We start from the raw sequence: 24798 nt of genomic DNA, 5'->3' as shown, positions 1-24798 counted from the left end.
CCATCTTAACAGAAAGATATGTGGTATCTTCCTTCTTTAGTAAATGGAATACTAATCGTAGTCTAAATATGAGGAAACCAAGTCATAATGATCAGTTATTTTGTCTGCCTTCTGTTGAACTTACTAGATATGTGATCTTGTGCAAGTAACTTACTCTTTTTATGTCTCCATTCTCTCCTCTCTGAAATAAGATGATCATTATACTGGCATAGTATTTAGCATATATGACTGCAGTGAATAAGACTGATCAAAAGATATCACTGTAGAATGTGTAGATCAGCTAAGTGTGCAGCACATGGGTAATGCTTAGTGAGCCCTTTACTATTCTGTTGTCAGGTGGCTTTGCACTGAGTCCATATTCACTATGAGGCTGGCATCTGCCTTTGAGCAGCTCTCTCAGGCTCTCTTTTTCATCATTGATTGCTTCCTCCTGAGAGCTGGATTATGGCATGCATAGCATCCTCATCTCTGGAGCAAGCTAGCATAGCTTTATATAAGATATATTGCAAATATAAAGGTAATACCTGCCTTCTTCCACATTGGTTTCCTGCCCTCCCAATTCCTTCACTGTCTCAGTATTCTTTGACTTTTCAGGAATATTTACCATGTCGTTTTCTTACCATCCTTGCATGCTGCAGTTGCACCCACTGGTTTCTCTCCTGTCTGTCCTTGCTGTGGAGGATGCTGTGATATCTGACATTAGTGCCTGCCGTCTCCATGGAGGGACAGCGTTCTTTCATGGTTTCCCTGGATACAGGCACTTTTTTTTCCTTTTTTCTTTTCTTTTTTTTTTTTTTTGCAGCTCTGTAACTGGGGACCCTGTTTTTGGCTCCTCTCCATGGCGCCTGCTCTTTGAGCATTGTTTTAGTGATTACTGAGCTCTCTTTCCATGCTCTGAATGTAAGACTATTCAGACCTCTTGGTGCTGGCAAATCCAGGTTTTATTGTACTCTAAAAATATTCTTGATATTATGACAAAAAATGAATTATTTTTCCTGAATATATTATGGAGAATACTTTGGAAACAGTTACCTTTTTAAAAAATTGTACTTTTATTTGGATAAATCTTTGAAATTTCTTGTGGTATCATGAAGGAAGTCAGCTTTTTCTAATGTGGTAATTAGACTTTATGCATTTCAAAATTACGTTTGGAGAATAAGTCCACAAACTGTACTAGTTTTGCTAAACAGTATGTTACTTGGCATATCATGAAATGTTATTTACAGATATTAGGACAAAATGGCTAACACTAATTCAAATGATCCTGAAGAATTAAGTTAAATGAATAATGTTGAGTTATAAAGCTCAGTTAAAGACAGTATTTCCCTAAAATGGTCATCAAGGTCAAAAGTAATAGATACTGTAGACTGCCAAATGCTAGAGTTCATTGGGAAAATTCATTTGATGTAATTTATTTCCATGGGACTTCAATGGGCTTCAGCCAGCCTTTGATAAACTGCGATAAACAAAACTAAAAGTGTTTTTTAGGAATTTGTTTTGATCGGCACTTTTATTGCAAGTTTGTAACTGAATGCTTTCATCATGCAGGAATATAAATCCTTGTATGCATCTGTGTGACAGCCCAGAAGAGACTCTGTGGTTTTTATCTGGGTCTTTCTTGTTTCCTCTATGAGAAGTTTTTCAACAACAGTGAAAGCCTTATTGATGTAATTTGGATTCCCCTGTAATTTATACCTTTCTAGTCAGATTCTCAATTTTCTTCCTTGCCAGCATTTTCTGCTCTGCAGCGTGTGCTATCCCACCCTAAATTTGTGAGAACTGCTGGGGAAACGTCAGCCTTAGTTTCTGTGTCTGTGGCTGTGAGGCCAAGCACATGAGGACTCAGCACATTCTCAGAGTCTATTTAATAAGTACCTCTACAGCCAGATTTTCAGAGAAGAAGGTTTCTCACATCCCCACCCAGCTGCCTCTGTCCACACTAATGATACTAGCAGGGACTGCAATTTATTGAGCACCTGCCCCACGCCCTGTGCTCTCTTCCCCACTGAGCAGGCTGGTGATTTCATACACGAAGAACCAGCCTGTGATAGTCACAAAGTCACTGTAGGTTGAAGCTAAGGTTTTACCTCAGGTTTCCCTGACTCCATGGTGAGGTTCCTGACCCTGCATTTATCCTCCTCCAAGTGTATTCTGCATTTTTGCTGGGTTTATTTCTAATTTCTACATCACACACGCTCACCGACCATCTCTCCTTACCCAGTTGTGGTTCTCTGCACAAGAAGTTATTTTGAAAAGTTGAACATGGGACTAGGGTCATGTGGTAGCTGCAGATCTGGTTTTGATGCCTCACAGTCCCTTCCACTTTGAAACAGGACTGCAGCTGGTGTCCTTTTTAACTCGCTTATTTAATGTACCTTTGAATACCTATTGCCTGCTGACTGTGCTTAAGGTGCTGGGCACCACCTGTTGAATGAGATGTGACCCCAGCTCCTTAGGAATTTCAGTTTAATGCTGTATTAGTGTCTCCTTTATGAAAACACTGGTGATTTAGTTTCAGTTTATTTCTGATGTGTCAACTTTCACCTTCTCTGAGTTATCCTTGATAATAACTGTAAAAGGCCCATCTGCTTTCCAACCACCTCCTGAGACCACCCATTCTTATGTCACTTGAAATAGTGTATCTTTGCTTCTGTGTCGTTTCACTCACTTGACTAGGAATACACAGTGAGAGTCTGCTTTAGATTGTATTGTGCTGGGTTTTGAGGGAATAGAACAGGAGACAGTTCTACCACTTCACCACTTTCCTGATACTTCAGCTTCCTCCTGGCTGGGTCATTGAGTTGACAGTAAGAGCAAGATGGAGGGGAAGAAAAACCGATTTGGGTTGGAAATCTGAATGTATCCATTTTGCCTTTTATTCATTTGTGTCCCCACCCTGCCAACGTGCCACTTAGTTTGAGCACATCATTAACATGCTCTTCAAACACATTTGTGATACGCTAAAGAGAACTGGCAACACTATAGACAGGAAAGCTCACTTCTCTCTCTCCTTTCCTTGGCATAACGTTCAAAGACTCCGATGGCATTCTTTAATTGCAAAGTACAATCTGAGTCATTTGACTGTATCTACCATGATTGGCTGTGACAGACTCATTCGGATCTTCTGCCTGCACCCTGGCCTCCTGGTGGGAGTGTGGAAGGTAAGACTTGAGTGCCTGTATGTACTGTGTCATTTCCCCATCACAATACCACGTTTACTTACCATTGTGTGTGACATCAAATGTAAAATGCTTTAAGTCTTTTCACTAACTGCAATCCGTTTTACATCTCACCAACCTCATTTTTCCAAACTAACCTGGCCCTCTGTTCCACCGAGGCTGTTCTGCTATTCTGGTATCATAGACAACTGTGCTATCTGTTGTTCTGCTGGTCAGCTGTCATAGACAACAACCTCTTCCTGCCTTCATGTTTGCCTTCGTGTTACTCCTTTAATGTCATGTGGCTTTCCCACTTCCAATCAGTCCATGTTCCTTCTCTTCCTTTCATGCCCTTTCTTTGACAACGTCTCCCCTTACTATGTGTTCAGCACGCTCGTCTCCCAAGCACGTTTCTGATCCTGTAGGTGCGGCTTTGAGTGAAATCTGCTCTTCAGGGTCAGGTATCTAAGATGTTATCCTTTCTCTCTGCATAAGATTTCTTGTTTCCCCACGTCTGGCTGATATTTTAAGATAGTAGTTCACAAATCTGATTCTGCATTGGCATTATGCATTAGTTTACAATGACTAGATGGAATTAAGACCCCAGCTTCAGACAACACAATCCTCTAGTCCCTTTTCCTTTCCTCAGCCGACTGTGGCCGTCAGTTTTTCTTTCCCTTCTCCCCTTTCTGTGTGAAGGTGGCTTGTGGGTGAGACTGCAGCTTGCCTGCTCTGCATTCTGTGACTCGCATGCATTCAGCTGTGTCGGGTGCAGAGTTGTGAGCACTCTGGTGGCTTCGATTGTCCTCTGCCTGGCTACTGGAGAGTGGCACCTTCAGCTTTACCATTTGGGGTCACCTATGCCCATCAGTGTCAGCTGTGAATCTGGGGAGAAATGGAGGTCAGTCCCCAAATAGTCGCATTTTCTGCTATTCAACCTGATGGACAAGTGAAGAAGTTGAATCTAATCATTCCCACCACGTTGGCCAAATCAGGCAGTTACTTGCAAGAGGAATGTTGTGTCAGTGAAGTTCAGTATTTGTGAAATTAATATGGTATCTGTGAAGGTCTTTGAAAAGAGTTTGAAACAGCCTGGAACTAACTACGTAGTTTCACAACTGTCATATATATCTTTTGATATTTCGCAAGCTCTGGGCTGTGAGTTCTTTTGGTCCTGTGTGCTCTGCATATTTGGGTGAATTGTGGTCCTGCTGTCAATATGAAATGTAAGTCTTATTAGATAGTAATAACATATTAGCAGTAATAATGCATTAGCACTGTGGTGATCTTATGGTTGGAAGAAACTGCATCTATCTGCAAGATGAATGTGCTGTGATCTTCACAATGACCTTGTGAAAAATTTAAACATTTTGGTTGAAATATATATTCTTCTTAATTAACTTTTCAGAAGGAGGAAGAACTGGCTTTTGTTATGGCAAATCTTCATTTTCATCACCTTGTGGAGAGAAGCACATTAGGCTCGGCCACTATGTATGTATTTATATGTGGGTGTGTTGAATTTTTGTACAGTAAATATAAAGTATTAGAAGTTGATGCCATCTTAATATCCTGAGAATAGCTGCAGAGATATTCTGTTTTTAATCAGTAAACACAAACCAACAGGCATAATTATTTGGCTGTTGCTAAAATAATTGGATTATTCACAAGTACATATTTGCTGTATTTATTCTGGGTTAAGGAATTTATACCTAGTAGGATGTTATTTATATGGGTAGGACAGCTTCATTACTTTAAGATGCCACTACTCTCCTTCAAGTTCTTGCTGTCATGTGAATTTTCACATCTCGTGAGGCACGTAGACTCATGGCCCTTGGGCTGACCCTGGCCTGCGGATGATTCTGTCTGGTGTGGACAGTGTGTGTCTTTCAGTGAACTGTGTCTTTAGGTGGGGCACAGGCTTCCCATTTCACTACAGCTCTCACCCTTTTCCTGTGGACTTAGACTCTTCCTTACTCACTGTTGTTTTTTTTTATTACCTGAGAAGCTCCTGAATATTTTTGAATTTGTCACCTTATGTAGTCATGTTTTTCTTGTTGAATAGAACTTTGTGTTGGCTTTGGGTCTGCCTGGATGTCTGTCTGTCCTGCAGATCGGTGTTCAGTGCCTTTTCCTGCTGAGTGCTTCTGTCCACTGGACACTGAGAACAACATGGGGGCAGAGTGGCCTTTGTAGAGTGGCCATCCTGGGACCAGCTGCAGAAACACGTGCACCCGTGCTGGGCTGTGGCTGCCTACAGAACTCACATCATTGCCTGTTTTTATAGAAGTTGGTAAAAGGAACATTGAGCAGTCTTTTAAGTTCCTGGTATTGAAGATTATAGGGAATCCTATGGTGTTTCATTTGTAGGAGGTAGTGCTTTCGTATGGATGGTAATTTTTTAAAAAGTGTTTTCAAACCAAGAATTTTGTCCCTAGCACTGACAAATTTGCATGTTTCTTTTGTTTTGCTTTTCAGTCCCTATGAACTACCTCCACATAGCCCGTTTTTGGATGATAGCCCCGAGTATGGACTGCACGGCTACCAACTCCATGTTGATCTGCACAGTGGTGGAGTTTTCTACCTGTGTGGTACATTTCGCAATCTCTTCACCAAGAAAGGTGACATTAATTGAGTTTTTATTTCATTATGAAATTAAAGGTTGAGATGAGGGAACCAATTTTTATGTCTGAGTTAAGAATTGCCCTCACTGGTCACTTTATAATTTTTTGGCACCAGTGTCCTCCTAGACCCGTGTGTCATCCCAGGGCTTGTGAAAGTCCTCACCGGACCAAGTCTCTTCAGCACTGGCTCTGTCTCCTTCACCACCATCACTCTCAATGCCACCTCCTGGGGGTAGCCCCTACTCATCTTCTCTACCGATGTGTCATTATTTTTCCATGCAGTCTGCTTTCCCCAGACTTCTTCCCTTCTTTCTCAAAGGAATGTGGTAAATTTGCCAGCAGGGCCCTTGCCACTCCAGGATGAGAGTAAAGAGAAACCAGCCTTTCTCCTCTACATACTGCATTGGTGTTTGCCAAGCCTGCCAAAGCCAGGACAGAGGCTGGGCAGACAGAGAAAAGGAGGGGGCTTAGGCCAAGCAGGAAAAAAGTCAGAATGCCCCATTCTGACTTGTCTGATTATTTCCTTTTGGTTTCATTCATCTGTAGCCAAGTTTCTTACACGAAACTTAGAGTTTCGTGTGCTTAATTCTTTCCTTTTAACTGCCAATTTTCAGATGAAGAAATTGATGTTACAGAGCAAAAGGGGCTTGCTGCCCGATGTGCTAGAACCCAATGCTGTGACACCAGGTTTTTGAGAAAAGAAAAGCTTTTTATGGCTGGTCCACTAACAAGGAGACAGGAGTCCAGCTGAAACCTATCTCCTCATGCTGGCTTTAACGCAGGAATTTTTTTAGAAAAGGTTTAGGGAGTGGATTCTGGGATTAGTAGGTGATTTGTGGAAGGAAAGGGGAGGTCCAGAAGGTCCTCAGGCATGGTGCAGTTATCTCTTCATGCCCTCATGGGTCACTTGCAAATTCAGGAGGAGTTAATATGAAACGTGGTGGGAATTTGGGCTGTGATGTCAGAAAGCTCCATCTGTGAAAACTCCAGTTGGCCATATTGGTTCCGACGGATTTCAGCTAGTTTTGTCTTACAAGTGGAGGGAGTTTTAGTATTTCAGTAAGTCGCTTTTTTTTCTTATCTGCTATCTTGCAAACTCAAGCATTTCTGTTAGTTTCTTTAACTCTGTGGAACATGGTTTCATTGATGCAGTAGTCATCTCCTGTGGTAGAAAAAATTTGAGCTCTTCTTTCCTCCTCGGCCCCACCCTTGTTTAGTGTCACTTTGGACTCTGGGATATTTACTTATTCAATAATTTATAGTCAGTTATAGACATTTCTTTTTGAAGTTAAAACTGTCCCCAGCTTTTTGGGTGGGGTCTGCTTCAGGCTGCTCCTGTGTCCTATAGATAACCCATTTGCCTTTGAGTCTTCCTTGCTTTTTGGCTCAGGAAGATTTCTAGGTTTTCTTGTGTTTGTTGGCATTTTTATCAGAATTGTTCAATTCCATATATTAACCTGAGGTGTATTAACATCTTTGTTGTTGAATTGTTCCATCCAAGAATGTGGAACGTCTTTCAGTTTGTTTAAAAATACTTTTATGTCTTTTAGGAGTGTTTCAGAATTTTCTTCATACTAGTTTTGTACATTTCTTGTTAAGATATTTATGAAGTATTTAATTCTTGTTACTTCTCTTTTGTTTTATCTTCCAGTTGTTTTGTAATTTCTTTGTTAGGTTTTGGTCTCATAGAATGAGTTAGGAAGTATTCTTTCCTCTTGGATTTTTTGGAGGATTTTTGCATAGAATTGGTAGTATTTCTTCCTTGTTTGGTAGAATTCATCTATGAAGTCATCAAAGCCTGGACCTTTCTTTATGGAAAGATGTTTAATTACAGTTTCCTTTTCTTTCAAAGAGATAGAGCTATTTAGGTTATTCATTTCTTCTTGAGTGAGCTTTGGTATTTTTTTGTCATTTAAGGAATTTGTCCATTTTATCTAAGTTGCTGAATTTATTGGCATAAAGTTCTTCATAATAGTCCCTTATTATCTTTTTCATGTCTATAGAATCTGTAGTGACATGACGTGATTCCTGATATTGGTAATTCGTGTATTCTTTCTTTTTTTCCTGATCAGTGTGATTGGAAGTTTATCAATTTTATTGATCTTCTCAGAGACCTAACTTTTGGTTTTATTGACTTTTTTCCTGTATTCTGTTTTGTATTTCATTGAATTGCATGTTGATTTTTATTCTTTCTACTTTTTTTCTGCTTATGTTTTAATTTGCTCTGTTTTTCATTTCTTGAGGGAGAAGTGGAAATTATTGATTTGGGAACTTTCGTATTATATTAGGATGTTTGATGCTATGAACTTCCACCTAAGTACTGCTTTAGTGGCATCCCACAAATTCTGATATGTTTTATTTCATTTTTATTCACTTTAAAATACTTTCTAATTTCCCTTTTATTTCTTCTTTGATCTATGGGTTAGATAGAAGTGTGTAATCTAGTTTCCAAATATTTGGGGATTTTCTGGAGATCTTTCTCTTACTGAGTTCTAATTTAATTTGATTGTGGTCAGGAAGTATGCTTTGTATTGCTTGAATTTTTTAAAGTGACTGAAATCTGTTGTATGTTCCAGAATATGATCTCTTTTGGTCTATGTTCTGTGTGTACTTGAGAAGAATGTGTTCTGCTATTGTCAAGTAGCGTGTTCTACCATATTAATCAGGTCAGATCGGTTGAGAGAGTTGATTTTTTTTTTTTTTTTTTTTTTGCCTATCAATTACTGAGAGAGGGGTGTTGAAATCTCCAACTCTAATAGTGAATTGTTTGCTGTTTTATCAGTTTTTGCCATGTGTATTTTGAAGCTCTGTTATATTCATGAACATTGGAGACTATGATATCCCTTTGACTAAGTACACACTGTGTACACTGTTGAGGGTGTCGCCAGTGTGCCCCAATGCATGCCAAGGGTACAAACGCTGTGCCTTATATGCCAGTATTAGCTGAGGACTGAGTCTCTGCTCTCCATGTCTGCAACCCTCATAGAGTGTTGAATTGGGCATCTAGCCTGACCTGTGCCACCACTGTGAGCAGCTGTCCTGGGAAATGGGGGAACAAGATGCGATTTCCACAGCGATGAGGTGAGATGGCTGGCTGGTCCCAGCCACAGCTGCTCCTCAGAGCTCTCCTTCCCCTTTAAACCTTGTGAACCATTATGGAGCCCTGTGTGTCCCCACTTTGCCTCCCCCGCCTCAGCCCACACTGCTGCTGTTCCCTCTCTGGCCTTATCCCTTTCTGTCCTCACCACTCTAGCTCTGCTGCAGCTTTAATGAGTTCCTCTCTGTTCCTTGACTGTGTCAGGCCTGCTGTGGCCTCAGATTCTTGGTGTGCCCCTCTCGCCTGCAGTGTTACTGCCCTGGATCTCAGCATGGGTCCCTGGGGTCGTGTTTCTCTGAGCCTGATTCACTGACTGCTTCTCAGTGAGGCTTTACCCACTTTGCTACACCTAGAAGCCCTCAGTTTCCCCATTTCTTACCTGCCCGGCTCAATTTTTCTCCATAGCACTATCTAACACACAGAGTTTACTTATTTAGGTAGTTTGTATGTTTAAGAGAAGTAACTTGAACAAGGCAGTATTTTGGTTTATTTTGTTCAGGACTGTCATGGCACATAGTAGGCATGCACATAAATATCACAGAGAATGGGTGGCTCCCAAAGGCCACGCAGTTGAGGGGCTCTTAGATAGACTCTTCTGGGCCTACTACCTTAAAGCTCTTAGCTCTTTCTGTTTCTTTGGCTAAAGGATTCTCAGCTGCATTGGCCAGGATCTTTTTGGTCAAAGCTCTTGCAGTTCTCTGTTGCCTCTAGAGGAAAAGATGCAGCTTCAGGATGCTGCAGAGCAGAGCTGCAAGCTGGCCCTCCTTGTAGGACCAAAGCAAGGTCAGCGAGGGCCTGAGCCTCTCCACCAGGAGAGAGAAGCCCTGCCTCATCCTGCCTCTCAGGGTCTGGGGAGGCCCCAGGAGGCTGGTGGGGTCTAGTTCCTAGGCTGCTGTGTGGTTCCAGAGCTGCCACTGCTGGTCTTCCTCCACTGCCTTAATTCCTTTTCTTTTACAACCCAGAGGAAAGGCATCAGAATTCCCCTTCTAAAGTACGTGACTGTGTACTTCTCTCTGTAAAGAAAAAGCCTCACAAATTCAAGGTCTGGCAGAATACTTTCTACCTTTGTACCTATGGTAGGTTACTTGGCTAGACAAATAAAAATGAAATTTGTGTTTAGGTACTTAGTGTCTGTATCATCCTCTCATTACAAGGCAAACATCAGGAACTTGTGCTGTTTCTCATCTGAGATGGTTTATAAGACATAGCTTTTGCAGTACACCAACTATTCTATAAAAATTGCTTCCAAGATACTAGTTATATTACTTTCAATTTTTAAAATGTTTATTTTGAAATAATTTTACATTGTACAAATACAGAGAACTCCTGTACAGTCTTTATACAGAATTTACCAAATTACAACATTATTTGCCATTAAAAATCATTTTTTCTTTCTCTTTCTCTCTCTCTCTCCCTTTCTCTGGGTGTGTGTGTATAATGTTAATAGACCCCTTGATGTTTATATGACTTGTGTGTATATACATATATATACACATACACACATATATACACATATATACACACATATATACACATATATATAAACACACACATATATACACATACACGTACATACACGCACACAGGTCATAAAATCATCAAGGGGAATATTAGCATTATTAACATTACGAATCTCAAAGTGCTGGGATTACAAGGATGAGCCACCACACCCTGGCCTACCTTTATGTGGTGTGGTGTGGTGGCTCATGTTTGTAATCCTAGCAATTTGAGAGGCTGAGGCAGGCAGATCACTTGAGCCCAGAAGTTCCAGACCAGCCTGGGCATCATGGTGAAACCCTGTCTCTACAAAAAAATTCAAAAGTTAGCTGAGCATGATTACATGCACCTGAAGTCTCAGCTACTTGAGAGGTTGAGGGTGGGAGGATCTAGAGTTCCAGGGTGCAGTGAGACATGATTGTGCCCCTACACTCCAGCCTGGGCAACAGAGCAAGACCCTGTCTCAAAAAAAAGAAATATATATGTAGAAGTTGTATGTTAGAATCCATATACATGTAGAATTATCCCATCACTCTATTATTGAGGAGTTAGGCTGGTTAGGTGCTAGGTCTGTCTCAGGGGAATATGTAGAACTGCAGAGAAGAGGACCCGCCATTCATTATTGCATACAAATACAGCATAACATTGATTAATTTTTATATTGCATTCCTCATACCTAAAATATGCCCGTAATAATGATGAATATGATAGTAATAGGGAACATTTATGAGCACTCATTATAGGTTTCTGCTAAATGTTTCGTGTAAAGTATTTCACTTCCTCTTCATAGCAAGCCTGAGCCGTGGGTACTCTTACCTCCCCATGTTATTGATGAGGAGTCAGAAGCTGGTAGTGAGTCAGGTCTCTGTTCCGTAAAGCTAGCAGGTGGCACAGTCTGCACTCAGGTCTGTGCGACTCCAGAGCTGGGTACGTCCTGCTTCCTGCAATATACTTCCTGTATATTTTTGCCTTTTAAATGATGTACTTTTAGAGTATATCTTCTTGTGTGTGTGTGACTGTCAGTGTATTTCCAAAGTTTTGGCATTGTAAGTGTGGTCAGGGTAGGCTGCTGACTTGCTGGAGTAATATTTAAGCCAATTTTGTGTTAACGTGAATAAACCCCTTGATGGTTATATGATTGTTATAACGCATAAGAGGTTAAGTTAAATGAAGGAGAATGGGAAACTGAGATAGCAATAATTAGCCTTTTATGATTTCCCCCCAAGAAAAAGATGACAAAGTAGGATTTCCAAGGTGGGCTCAACTATATTTCCAGTTCCCATGGTTGCACTACTAGAAGTCAGCAGAGGGCGCTGTTGTCATCAGAGTGTCTTTGTAACATTTTAAAAAGTATTATACAAATAGAATGTCCTCTGTAGTTTTTGAGAAACTCTCTTGTGGTACCATGTGGTATATTTAGTAAATTTCAGCTATGTCATTGCATTTGGGGATAAAGCACTTTGCCCCCATTTAAAAAAAAATACTTTCTCCCTATCAAGGATAAAATGTTCTATCATCACGTCTCTGGAATGTGGGTGGCTCTCTGCTCTGTTCATCCTCCGTGAGACCTGAGAAGCCTGGCTGGACGCTAACCAGGCAGGCTGTAGGGAGCTGCGGGAAGTAAAGGGATGCGGCTGGGTGGTTTGGGGTTCATTCATTAACAGTTACTGAATGCAGGAGATGGGCCACACAGAGGGAAGCCCCGCCTTCATGTGATCCCTGCCTGATAGGGTTAGGGGCAGAGAGAGGCTTGGGAATCCAGGCACAGACATGAGCAGGGAGGGGTGGCATAAAGGATTCCTGGAAGGTTCTGAGGAAGGGCACACCAGGAGGAGGTGGGGTGGGGATGAAGTGACCAGTTGCAGTGTCCAGACAGGTTACTGGGGAGGGGTCCAGGCCTGGGTAGTAGGGTCGTGTGGTAGTGGAAAGGATAAAACTTCAACTATGGGCCGGGCGCGTGTGGCTCAAGCCTGTAATCCCAGCACTTTGGGAGGCCGAGACGGGCGGATCACGAGGTCAGGAGATCGAGACCATCCTGGTTAATATGGTGAAACCCCGTCTCTACTAAAAAGTACAAAAAACTAGCCGGGCAAGGTGGCGGGCGCCTGTAGTCCCAGCTACTTGGGAGGCTGAGACAGGAGAATGGCGTGAACCTGGGAGGCGGAGCTTGTAGTGAGCTGAGATCTGGCCACTGCACTCTAGCCTGGGCGACAGAGCGAAACTCCGTCTCAAAAAAAAAAAAAAAAAAAAAAACTTCAACTATGACATAATTTATTAATAGAGCCAGAATTTGGTCATTCTGTATGGACATTTCCAGGATTCTGTTTTTGAATAAGGGATTTTATGACTGCTCCAATTTAGTCCACCAAGTCATCGCAATCCTATTAAAAACCCCAATGGAAATTTATTAGCAAACTTGCAAAGTAGAATCTAAAATCACTTTGGAAATGCACATATGCATATTAAATGGCTGAGAAATTTTGTTTTAAATTTTTAATTATGAGAAAGTATAATCTTTTCTATGTATACAGGCTACAGAAAAATAATACAATAAAAAACCATGTAGCCACCAGTTTAGAAATAGGCCAGCACCACAGACTTTGAAGCCACCTGCGTGTCCCCAACCTCCTCTCATCTGCTTCTTTTCCTGCCAGAGGGAACCACCATTCTGACTGTTAATTGTTCCCTTGCTTTTCCTTTTTTTGTTTTGGTAATTAAACATCTTTGTATTGTGAAAAGACACACAGAGATATGCGTAAGACATTATTGTAAAGAAAACACCTGTGTGATCACCATCCAGGTCTTAAGTTTTGAAAATGAATTGAGAGGGGGCTGGCTTAGCAGATGTTAACCACTCTGAAACTACAGTAACCAAGAAAGTGCAGTATCACTAAAGAAATAGATTCCCGGGGGAGTGGAGCAAAATGTCTTTCACATCTTTTGCAGTTCCAGATTTTTCTGTCAAATTATTTTTGTATACATAAATGCTTTATTCACATTTTAATTAATATTAGACTCATAAAAAAAGCAATGAGTATCTATTTTGATTATACATTATGCATTATGATATATCTACATACCAGTGTTTATCTTCATCCTTTAAAAGATACATATGTATTTCTTTAGAAAGTATAGAATGCACTGTGTAGAATAATTTGCCTTATACTGGCTAAAAGGATCTCTAGAGTTGTATATGTAGAGAATGCAAATAATCAAAGGATTTGTGTGTGTTTTCAGACAGAACAATCCCATTGAAGCATTCAGAGTGAGTTCTGGCAGTTTAATGTCGTCTACCTCTTGGTCACGATATTTTCTCTGAACAAAATATCCCTTTGTTCTATTTTCTTAACTCTGTCCCATGAACTTTGGTACAAGGTCCTTTGAGTTTTTTTCAATATCTGTTACTAAAAACAAACCAGAAGAAGCCCGTTAACTCTTGGTGCCTGGGATTAGGTTCTCAAGTCACAGAGTGGGAAGAGTATTTCCAAACTGACTCAGTGGTAAATGCTCAGAAATGAGGGTCACCTCATTGGCTGACCAGCAACATCTCCCAGCTCAGCCAGCGCTGCAGTCATCCATTTTGAGGCAACAGCTTATGTCTCTTAGCTTTGAGTTCTGACCTGTCTCCAGTGGGCTCAGCTCCCAGGCCAGTGGACACTGAGTCTTGCTCTAGTTTTCTTCCTCTGTGGTCCTTTCAGATCTGAGGATGTTCTATTTTGGCGTGGTTAGGAGGACCCTAGGTCCTCTAATTCCATAAAATATTGCTCCTGCTTCTAGGCATTATTTTCCCTCAGTAAGAAGCTGTGTCTAGGGAAAGGCTTTTTGACCTGTCTGCACTACCCGAGAGTGAATAAAAAGGATTTGTGTCCTTTCTTTTTTCCTTATAGGTTTATGTGACTGCTTCTCCTTGGAACTTTGTCATACTCCTCCCCCAAGGAACTGGGAAGTGTCCTTTCTTTGTATTTTTATGTGTTCTGCGACTTTGTCAAGTCATGGCTATATCGAAAATTTTTAAAAGGATCCATCTAATTTCTTCTCAAAGAAAAATGTATAATCCCCGGACTTGCACATATTGTTACCTGCTTCTTTGTGTATTGCCACTAAAATTAAGCTAAAAGGAAGTTTAGATGAAGAAATATTTTGCTATCTGAATTGGATTTATGAGGGGAAAGAAGGAATGTGCGTAAATAGTGAAGGAAATACTGAAAGAGTAATTTGTAAATGAAAAGTTAAGGTGAGCTTTTAACAGTGCCTGTAGGTTTTTCTGTATAACTTTTGTTTTCTGTTCTTTTGGGAATGTAAATAGGTGACATTGGCTCCCTAATTTCAGTGCTTCACTAGGAGGACTCCCAGGACTCAGGATATGGTTGCATTATCAGCTAAGATTTATGACAGTGAAAGGATACAGAACAAAGTCAGCAAAGATAGAAAGGGCATGGGGTGAAGTCTGCAGGAAACCAGTGCAAGCTCAGACTCCTTCCCCATGGGGTCGACACAAAGTGCTCTTAATTCCTCCAAGAATGAGTTGTGACCAGACGTGTGAAATGTCTATCATTAGACAGCTCTAATGAGAGCTCATTAGAGACTCAGCACCCAGGGTTTTTACTGGGGGCTTGTCACATTGGCAGTCTCTGCCTGGCACTGGCGGAATTCCAGACTCTCAGAAGCAAAGAGGATGTTCAGCATTAACCACGTTATACAGATTGTTTAGGTACGGGAACCACCCCTTCTGGTTAGGGAATGGTGGGTGAGAACACTTCTGAAATCCAAATGCTTAGACCACATCCAAGGGCCAGGCTTGCAAGCAGATCTTCCTAAGAATTGACAGTGTGAGGCCTGCTGTGTGAACTCTTTTCAGCATAGCTGTCCATGAGCACTTTGATGAGGTGATGGTGCCACCACGTGAAAGAGAAGACAGGAAATAGTCCAGTTGTGTCTTTGAAGTGTAAATAGAGCTTGCCAAAGGGGCCTGATCAGCAAGGCAAAGTATGAAGAAGTGTATATTTATTTGATTTTTGTATCAGGCTAATTATTACCAATTTTCAGAAACTGAAGGAAAAAGGTTTTGCATGGTACAGTATATTGTAGTATTTTTATCAGTATTGAGAGGAAGAGGAATACTAAAGAATCTAAGGGAGGTAAATCTTAAATAACAAAGTATGCTGCTTCTGTCATTTGAGTTTTTCTACAAATAGACTGTACTTTTTAGAGCAGTTTTAGGTTCACAGCAAAACTGGGAGGAAGGTACAGAGATTTCCCATATAGCTTCTGCCCCACAAAACCATAACCTCTTTCATGATTAATATCCCACACTAGAGTGGACAATGTTGGCATATCATAATCACCCAAGGTCCTACTGTAGTTTATGGCAGGGTTTACTCTTGGTGTTATACATTTAATGAGTTTGGACAAATATTAATGGTCCGTTTTCACTATTATGGTAGTATACAGAGCAGTTTCACTACCCTAAAAATCCTCTGAGCTTCACCTTTCATCCATCCCTTCTTCCTAATTCCTAGCAACCACTAGCCTTTTTGCTGTCTCTATCCTTTTTCCTTTTTTAGAATATCATATGATTGGAATCTTACAGTATTAAGCTTTTCAGACCAGCTTCTTTCACTTAGTAGTATGCATTTAAGTTTTCTCCATGTCTTTTCATGGCTTGATAGTTCATTTCTTTTCAGTGCTGGATAATATCACATTGTCTGGATGTACCACAGTTTATTCATCTACTGAAAGACATCTTGGTTGCTTCCAAGTTTTAGCAAGTATGCATAAAGTTGGTATACGCATCCATGTGCAGGTTTTTATGGACACAAGTTTTTAACTCCTTTCAGTAAATACCAAGGAGTGTGATTGCTGGATCATGTGGTACGAGTGTGTTTAATTTTGTAAGAAATGGCCAAACTGTCTTCCAGAGTGACTGTAGTATTTTGCATTGCTATCAGCCATAAATGAAAGTTACTATTGCTCCGCATTCTTACCAGCATTTGGTGTTGTCAGTGTCCTGGATTTTGGCCATTCTTTTAGATTCTTTTGGATTTTCTACCGAGATGGTTATGTCGTCTCTGAATAAAGAGTTTTATTTCTTCCTTCCCAATCACGATACCTTCTATTTCCTTTTCTTGTCTTATTGCATTAGCTAGGACTTCCAGTATGATGTGGAAAAGCACTGACGAGAGGAGTCATCCTTGCTGTGTTCCTGATCTTAATGAGAAAGTGTCGAGTTTCTCACCATAAAGCACAATATTAACTACAGCATTTATGTAGCTATTCTTTATTAAGTTGAGAAAGTTCCCCTGTATTCCTTTTTTTTCCTGGATTTTGTTGAATGCTGTTTCTGTATGTGTTATGATCATGTGATTTTTCTTCTTAAGCCTGTTGTGTGATGGATTACATTAATTGATTTTCAATGTTGAACCAGCTATGTTGACCTTGGAGAAATTCTACTTGATCATAATATATAATTATTTTTCTACATTGTTGAATTTGACTTGCTGATATTTTGTTGAGGATTGTTGTATCTTTATTCATGAGAGTTACTTGTCTATAGTTTTCTTCTCTTGCAATGTTTTTGGTTTTGAAATTAGAGCAAAGCTGGCCTTATAGAATGAGTTAGCAAGTATTCCCTTTACTTCTATCTTTTGAAAGAGATTTTAGAGAATTGATATAATTTCTTCCTTAAATATTTGGTAGAATTTACCAGTGAACTCATTTGGGCCTGGTGCTTTCTGTTTTACAAGGTTATTAATTATTGATTCAATTTCTTTAATAGCTATAGACCTATTTAGATTATCTATTTCTTCTTGTGTAAATTTTGGCAGATGGTGTCTTTCAAGGAATTGGCCCATTTCATCTAGATTATCAAATGTGTGGGCATTGCTTTGTTCATAGTATTCTCCTATTATCTTTTTAATATCCATGGGAGCTACACTGATGTTCCCATTTTTCATTTCTGATATTAACAATTTGTATTCTCTCTTTTTTTCTTAGTTTACCTTGCTAGATGCTTATTGATTTTATTCTTATTTCCAAAAAACCAGCTTTCGGTTTCATAGATTTTTCTACATTGATCTTCTGTTTTTAATTTTACTGATTCTTCCTTTAATTTTTATTCTTTTTTTCTTATTAGTCTGGATTTAATTTGCTCATATTTTTCTAGTTTCTTAAGATGTGAAAGCTTAGATTGTTGATTTTAGATCTTTCTTCTTTTCTAATATATGAATTTAATGCCGTAAATTTCCATTTAAGCACCGCTTTTACTGCCTCCCACAAAATTTGTTAAGTTGTGTTTTCATTCTCATTTACTTCAGAACATTTTTAACTTTTTCTTGGAATTTCTTTTTTGACTCATGTGTTATTTAGAAATCTGTTATTCAGTCTCCAAGTACTTTGGAATTTTCCAGCTAACTTTCTGTTATTGATACCTAGTTTAATTGTATCAATTTGCAGACATTGTATGATTTCCAGTCTTGTAAATTTGTTAAGGTAAGTTTTATGTTTTGTTTTTTTGTTTTTCTGAGACAGAGCCTCAGGTGATCCACCTGCCTCAGCCTCCCAAGTGCTGGGATTACAGGTGTGAGCCACCGCGCCTGGCCAAGGTGTGTTTTATGGTTTTATGGCCCATAATGTGGTCTATCTTTGTAAATGTTCCACGTGAGCTTGAGAAGAATGTGCATTCTGCTCTTATTGTATGATGTAGTCTATAAATATCCATTATACCCAGTTAATTTATGACATTGTTGAGTTCACTTACGTCCTTACTGATTTTCTGCCTGCTGGATCTGTCAATTTCTGATAGGTGTTGATGTCTCCAACTATAATAGTGGGTTAGTTTATTTCTCTTTGCTGTTCTATTAGTTTTTGCTGCAGATATTTTGATGTTCTGTTGCTAATCACATACACATTAAGAATTGTTATAGCATTTTGGAAAATTGATCTCTTTATCAGTATCAGATGGCCCCTCTTTATCCCTGGTAAGTTTCCTTGCTCTGAAGCATGCTGTGTCTGACATGTAGCTACTTACGTTTTCTTTTGATTGGTGTTAGCATGGTTTATTTTTTTCTTTCCACTTAATTTGTATGTATCTTTACATTTAAAGTGAGTTTCTTATTGGCCATATATAGTTAGGTCTTGTTTTTTTCTACCAACTCTGAGAATCTCTGTCTCTTAATTGGTATATTTAGACCACTGGTGTTTAAAGTTATTATCAATACAGTTGGAGAGGTATATACTGTATTCGTTATTGTTTTCTATTTGTTACTTTTGTTCTTTATTCCTATTTATGTATTCTATGCTTTTTCTGCATTTTGTAGTTTTAATTGAGCATTTTATATGATTCCATTTTGTCTTCTTTTTAGCATATCACTTATACTTGTTTTTAAACTTTTATAGTGGTTGCTCTACAATTTACCACATTTACCACAAATCCATTCACTTTCACATAACACTGCCACTTCACAGGTATTGCAAATACCTTACAATAACAAAATAATCCAAATTCCTCCCTCCCAATCTTTGTATCATTGCTGTTTCTCCTTTTGCTTATACATAAGCATATATATATATATATATATATATATATATGCACACATATGTATATGTATTTGAATATATTATTACTATTATTGTTTTGGGCAAACTGTTATTTGTTAGGTCAATTATGAATAAGGAAGTGAAAGCTTTTATTTTTTCGCTTATTCCTTCAGTGCTCTTTATTTCTTATGTAGATCCAAGTTTCTGACCTTTATCATTTTCCTTTTTTTTTTTTTTAATTATTATACTTCAGGTTCTAGGGTACATGTGCACAACATGCAGGTTTGTTATATAGGTATACATGTGCCATGTTGGTTTGCTGCACCCATCAACTTGTCATCTACATTAGGTATTTCTCCTAATGCTATCCCTCCCCCAGCCCCCCATCCCCAAACAGACCCCGGTGTGTGATGTTCCCTGCACTGTGTCCGTGTGTTCTCATTGTTCACCTCCCACCTATGAGTGAGAACATGTGGTGTTTGGTTTTCTGTCCTTGTGATAGTTTGCTGAGAATGATGGTTTCCAGCTTCATCTGTGTCCCTGCAAAGGACATGAACTCATCCTTTTTTATGGCTGCATAGTATTCCATGGTGTATATGTGCCACATTTTCTTAATCCAGTCTATCACTGGACATTTGGGTTGGTTCCAAGTCTTCGCTATTGTAAATAGTGCCACAATAAACATGTGTGTATGTGTCTTTATAGCAGCATGATTTATAATCCTTTGGGTATATACCCGGTAATGGGATCACTGGGTCAAGTGGTATTTCTTGTTCTAGATCCTTGAGGAATCACCACATTGTCTTCCACAATGATTGCACTAATTTACACTCCCACCAACAGTGTAAAAAGCATTTCTATTTCTCCATATCTTCTCAAGCATTTGTTGTTTCCTGCCTTTTTAATGATCACCCATTCTAACTGGCATGAGATGGTATCTCATTGTGGTTTTGATTTGCATTTCTCTGATGACCACTGATGATGAGCATTTTTTCATGTGTCTGTTGGCTGCATAAATGTCTTCTTTTGAGAAGTGTCTGTTCATATCCTTCACCCACTTTTTGATGGGGTTGGTTTTTTCTTGTAAATTTGTTTAAGTTCTTTGTAGATTCTGGATATTGGCTCTTTGTCAGATGATCATTTTCCTTTTCTTTTACAAGGCAGGTCTAGAGGCAACAAATTCCTTCAATATTTGTTTTTCTTTTCTTTTTTTTTTTGAGACGGAGTCTCGCTCTGTTGCCCAGGCTGGAGTGTAGTGGCGCAATCTTGGCTCACTGTAAGCTCCGCCTCCCGGGTTCCCGCCATTCTCCTGCCTCAGCCTCCTGAGTAGCTGGGATTACAGGCGCCCGCCACCACGCCCAGCTAATTTTTTGTATTTTTAGTAGAGACAGAGTTTCACCGTGTTAGCCAGGATGGTCTTGATCTCCTGACCTCATGATCTGCCCGCCTCAGCCTCCCAAAGTGCTGGGATTACAGGCGTGAGCCACCACTCCTGGCCAATATTTGTTTTCTAAGAAAGTCTTTATTTCCTTTGCACTTTTGATAGAGAATTTTGCAGGGTAGAGAATTCTACGTTGGTGGATTTTTTCTCTCAACACTTAATACTTTAAATGTTTTACTCTATTCTCTTCTTGCTTGCCTGGTTTCTGAGGAAAAGTCAGATGTAATTCTTATCTTTGCTCCTCTATAGGTAATGTGTTCTTTTCCTCTAGTTTCTTTCAGGATCTTAAAATTTTTGATTTTCTGTAGTTTGAAGATTATACACCTAGGTGTAGTTTTGGGGAGCATTTATCCTGCTTGGTGTTCTCTGAGCTTCCTGTATCTATGGTTTGATGTCTGACCTTAACTTGGGGACATCTTCAGTCATTATTGTTTCAAGTATTTCTTCTGTTTCCTTCTCTTTCTTCTCATTATGGTATTTCCATTGCATGTAAATTACACCTTTTGTGGTTTTCTTGTAGTTGTTGGATATTCTGTTCTGGTTTTTTTTTTCTTTTTTTTTTTTCTCTTTGCTTTTCAGTTTTCGAGGTTTATATCAAAGTATCCTTAAGTTCAGAAATTATTTACTCAGCTCTAGCTTACTAATAAGCCCAACAAAGGTATTCTTCATCTCTGTTACTGGGCTTTTAATCTCTGGCATTTATTTTGGTTCTTAGAGTTTCTACTTTTCTGTTTACATTGTTTACCTATTCTTGCATGCTGTCTTTTTAAAAAAAATTTTTTTTATCCCTTACAGTCCTTAGTCTGTTAATCTTAATTGATTTAAACTCCCAGTCTGATAATTCCAACATCCCTGCCACAGCTGAGTGTGGTTCTGTTGCTTGCTCTGTCTCTTCATACTGTGTGTTTTGCTTTTTAGTATGCCTTGTAATTTTTTCTTGATAGCTGGACATGATGTCCTGGGTAAAAGGAACTACAAAAAACAGTAATGTGGTGGTAAGGTGTGTGTGTGTGGTAAGCATTTTCTAGTCCTTTGGTTAGATCTCAGTCTTTGAGTGAGCCTGTGACCCCAGATTGTGAACTTCACAGGCGCTGCTCTGGTCCCCCACTTTACAACATCCAGAATGGCTGGAGGGATGGGGCTGCGGTTTGGTGTTTCTCTTCCTTCGGGTAGGTTAGGCTCGATAACTCCCCTAGTAGGTTATTGTCTAGTTAGTTTCTCCTGAGGAAAAGCCTCGTTAAGTAGCATAGAATGCTCTGGTATATTTCGGTGTTTCCTTTCCCCTTCATTTTCCAGGGGAGTGGAGGAATATTTTTCTGATACTCACTGTGAGAACCAGGTGAAGCTCCTAGAGGTAAAACTCACATAAATGTGCCCACACCCCTTGACTGGGTTCCCCTTAAGTTTTTAACTCTCAGACTTGCCCACACTGAGTCTCTAGCAGCTTATCATTTACAGCTCAGGTTTCCCTTTTTTTTGGTACTGGTTCCTATGGAGGTTTTGGCTCAATGGAGCTATGACTCTCTGTATTCTCCTGTCTGTCTCTCTAATTTTGGGACAGTGGTTTGCCCTATGACTTTACTTTTCTTACAGATCTAACAAGACTTGATTTTTACTTGTTGTTAGGATGGAGTGGTGACTTCCAACGTTTTTAAAAATGAACTGGCAACCAGTCACATTTTACTTTTTATCTGAGTTGCTATTAAAATACTAAGAAAATGTGGTACATATACACCATGGAATACTATGCAGCCATAAAAAATGATGAGTTCATGTCCTTTGTAGGGACATGGATGAAGCTGGAAAACATCATTCTCAGCAAACTATTGCAAGGACAAAAAAACCAAATACAGCATGTTCTCACTCATAGGTGGGAATTGAATGATGAGAACACTTGGACACGGGAAGGGGAGCATCACACACTGGGGCCTGTCATGGGGTAGGGGGAGGGGGGAGGGGTAGCATTAGGAGATATACCTAATGTAAATGACAAGTTAATGGGTGCAGCACACCAACATGGCACATGTATACATATGTAACAAACCTGCACGTTGTGCACATGTACCCTAGAACTTAAAGTATAATAATAAAAAAAAACTAATGTCTTCTTTGACTTCAGCTTTTGAAATTCCACATATAAGTGGGGATCATGCAGTATTTGTTTCTCTGTTCTTTGGTTATTTCACTGAACATAATGTCTTCTGGATTCATCCATATTATTATAAATGATAGACTTTCTTGGTTTTTTTTTTTTTACAGAATATCACTGTGTACCCCATAAATATGTTTAATTATTGTCAATCAAAAGTAAAATAAAACAAAAAACAATTATCTTTTTGATTATGAGATTTGAAAATTCAGAATATATAGAATTTATAAAGAAGCAAATAAAAATCATTCAAGGACAACTATTGTTTATGTTTTGGTTCATTTTCAAATATATAGCTCTCTTTATATCCTTAGAGAACATTATGTGAACAATATTACATTCTTTTTCCTTTTAAATTACATTGTGAGTGTTTTTCAAATGCCACTAAATAGTTCTTGAAAACTTGATTTTGAAAAATTGTATAATATTCCATTGTTTGGCTTTTTTTATGATTTACTGACCCATTCTCCTAATGCTGTACATTTAGTATCCACTTTTCATGATTATAGCACTGTTATCATGACCATTATTTTGAAAAATATCTATTGATTTGAGAGGTGAAAAGGACATCTGATTGTTTTAAATTTGCATTGCCTGAATGTTAGGTTGACTATTTTAAAAATTGACTATCACAGAGGTTTATGGTTTTTATAGCAACCATATTGCAGGCTGTTTAAGGGGCTTCTTCTTAGGATCTGACTTTAGTACCACCTTTTACTATGTGTGTAACCTTAATCAATTACCACAGTGTCCTTGCTCACAAAATAAGGAAAACATTAGTATCTCCCTTATGAGGTACTAAAGAATGCTTCAAATGTGCTTGGTGCTGTTATTGTTGTTCATTATCATATTTCTTTTCTAATTGAATATTCATTATTCATATTCAATTGGTTCCATTGTTTTAAATGTTTATAAGATTCATATGCATTACATTTGTTGAAAATCTTTTCCCATTTTGTCTTTTGCTTTCTAATTTTGTACATATTGTTTTGAATCTCAGAGGTTTTTAATTGCATGTCAATAATTAATGTTGCATCTTTCAAATTTTTGTAGATATGGTAAGTTCTGCTCTTGAATAAAAGGCAAATACTCAACTATATTTTCTTTAGATTGAGTATTTCTCCTTTTTCAACCTATGCTTCCTTTTGATTAACATAAAAATTACACATAGCTTACAGATTCCTGTACCCTTACCTGTTAGGATTATTCTTGTCTGTTAAGAATAAGTACACCTTCTTTTATCTCTACTGGGCAAGAAGATACTTCAAGCTTTCCTTGTTCAATTTGTTGTGAAAATATGTTCCCTACCCCATTATAAAATTTTTTACTAGTGAACTTTGTCAAAGATTTCTTGATTATTTTTATCCATTTATGCTTTTAGATGTTTTTAATATTCACCTGGCCAGATTTTAAAATATCTTCTTTGTATTTTGAGCAGATTCATATGAAATCTGTGTATTTATTTGGAGTGGATTGATATATTTTTATTTGGAATTTTCATCTATCCCTCCAACTACAGACATACCTTGCTTTTTTGTGTTTTGTTTTATTATGCTCATACATACTGCATTTAAAAATCTTTTGAGGGTCAGGCACAGTGGCTCATGCCTGTAATCCCAGCACTTTGGGAGGCTGAGGTGGGCAGATCATGAGGTCAAGAGTTTGAGACTGACCAACATGGTGAAACCCCACCTCTCCTAAAAATACAAAAAAAAAAAAAATATGAACTGGGTATGGTGGCATGTGCCTGTAATCCCAGCTACTCAGGAGGCTGAGGCAGGAAAATCACTTGAACCCAGGAGGCTGAGATTGCAGCGAGCCACGATCACACCACTGCACTCCAACCTGGGTGACAGGGTGAGACTCTGTCTCAAAAAAAAAAAAGTCTTTTGGGAAATAATTTTTAAAAATTGATGCCTAATAGATGTACATATTTTCAGGATACATGTGATAATACATTTATATAACTTTTGCAGATCAAATAATATACTTGTGATGTTCACCATTTTAAGGGTTTTTATGTTAGAAACATTTGAATTCTTTAATTCTAACTATTTTGAAATATATAATAGACAATCATAAACTGTAGTCACTCTACTGGCCTAACACTAGGTTTTATCTCTTCTCTCAAACTATATATTTGTACTCATTAACTTCTCCTCATCTCTGTCCTTCCTTACCTCCAGTAATGACTAATCTACTCTCTGTCTTCATGAGATACACATTTTAAGCTCCCACATAAAAGTGAGAACATGCAATATTTGTTTTCCTGTTCTTAGATTATTTTACTTAATATAATT

At 38.8% G+C, this 24798-nt stretch overlaps 1 protein-coding gene across 2 annotated transcripts in view; it reads left to right on the top strand.

The window, feature by feature from the left end:
* The window catches only part of FBXO15 (F-box protein 15), a 77200-nt gene that overhangs the window by 18948 nt on the left and 33454 nt on the right, over window positions 1-24798 (top strand). For both annotated transcript variants that reach the window (XM_009192909.3, XM_003914480.4), the window contains 3 exons: window positions 3035-3161; window positions 4567-4649; window positions 5634-5776. In XM_009192909.3, coding sequence (XP_009191173.1) covers window positions 3035-3161; window positions 4567-4649; window positions 5634-5776 — 353 coding nt within the window. The remainder of the gene's footprint in view (window positions 1-3034; window positions 3162-4566; window positions 4650-5633; window positions 5777-24798) is intronic.

The sequence above is a fragment of the Papio anubis genome, chromosome 19, assembly GCF_008728515.1.
Source record: "Papio anubis isolate 15944 chromosome 19, Panubis1.0, whole genome shotgun sequence".
Taxonomy (NCBI): domain Eukaryota; kingdom Metazoa; phylum Chordata; class Mammalia; order Primates; family Cercopithecidae; genus Papio; species Papio anubis.
Note: the sequence above shows the minus strand (reverse complement) of the source record. Positions and strands in the feature narration are given on the sequence as shown.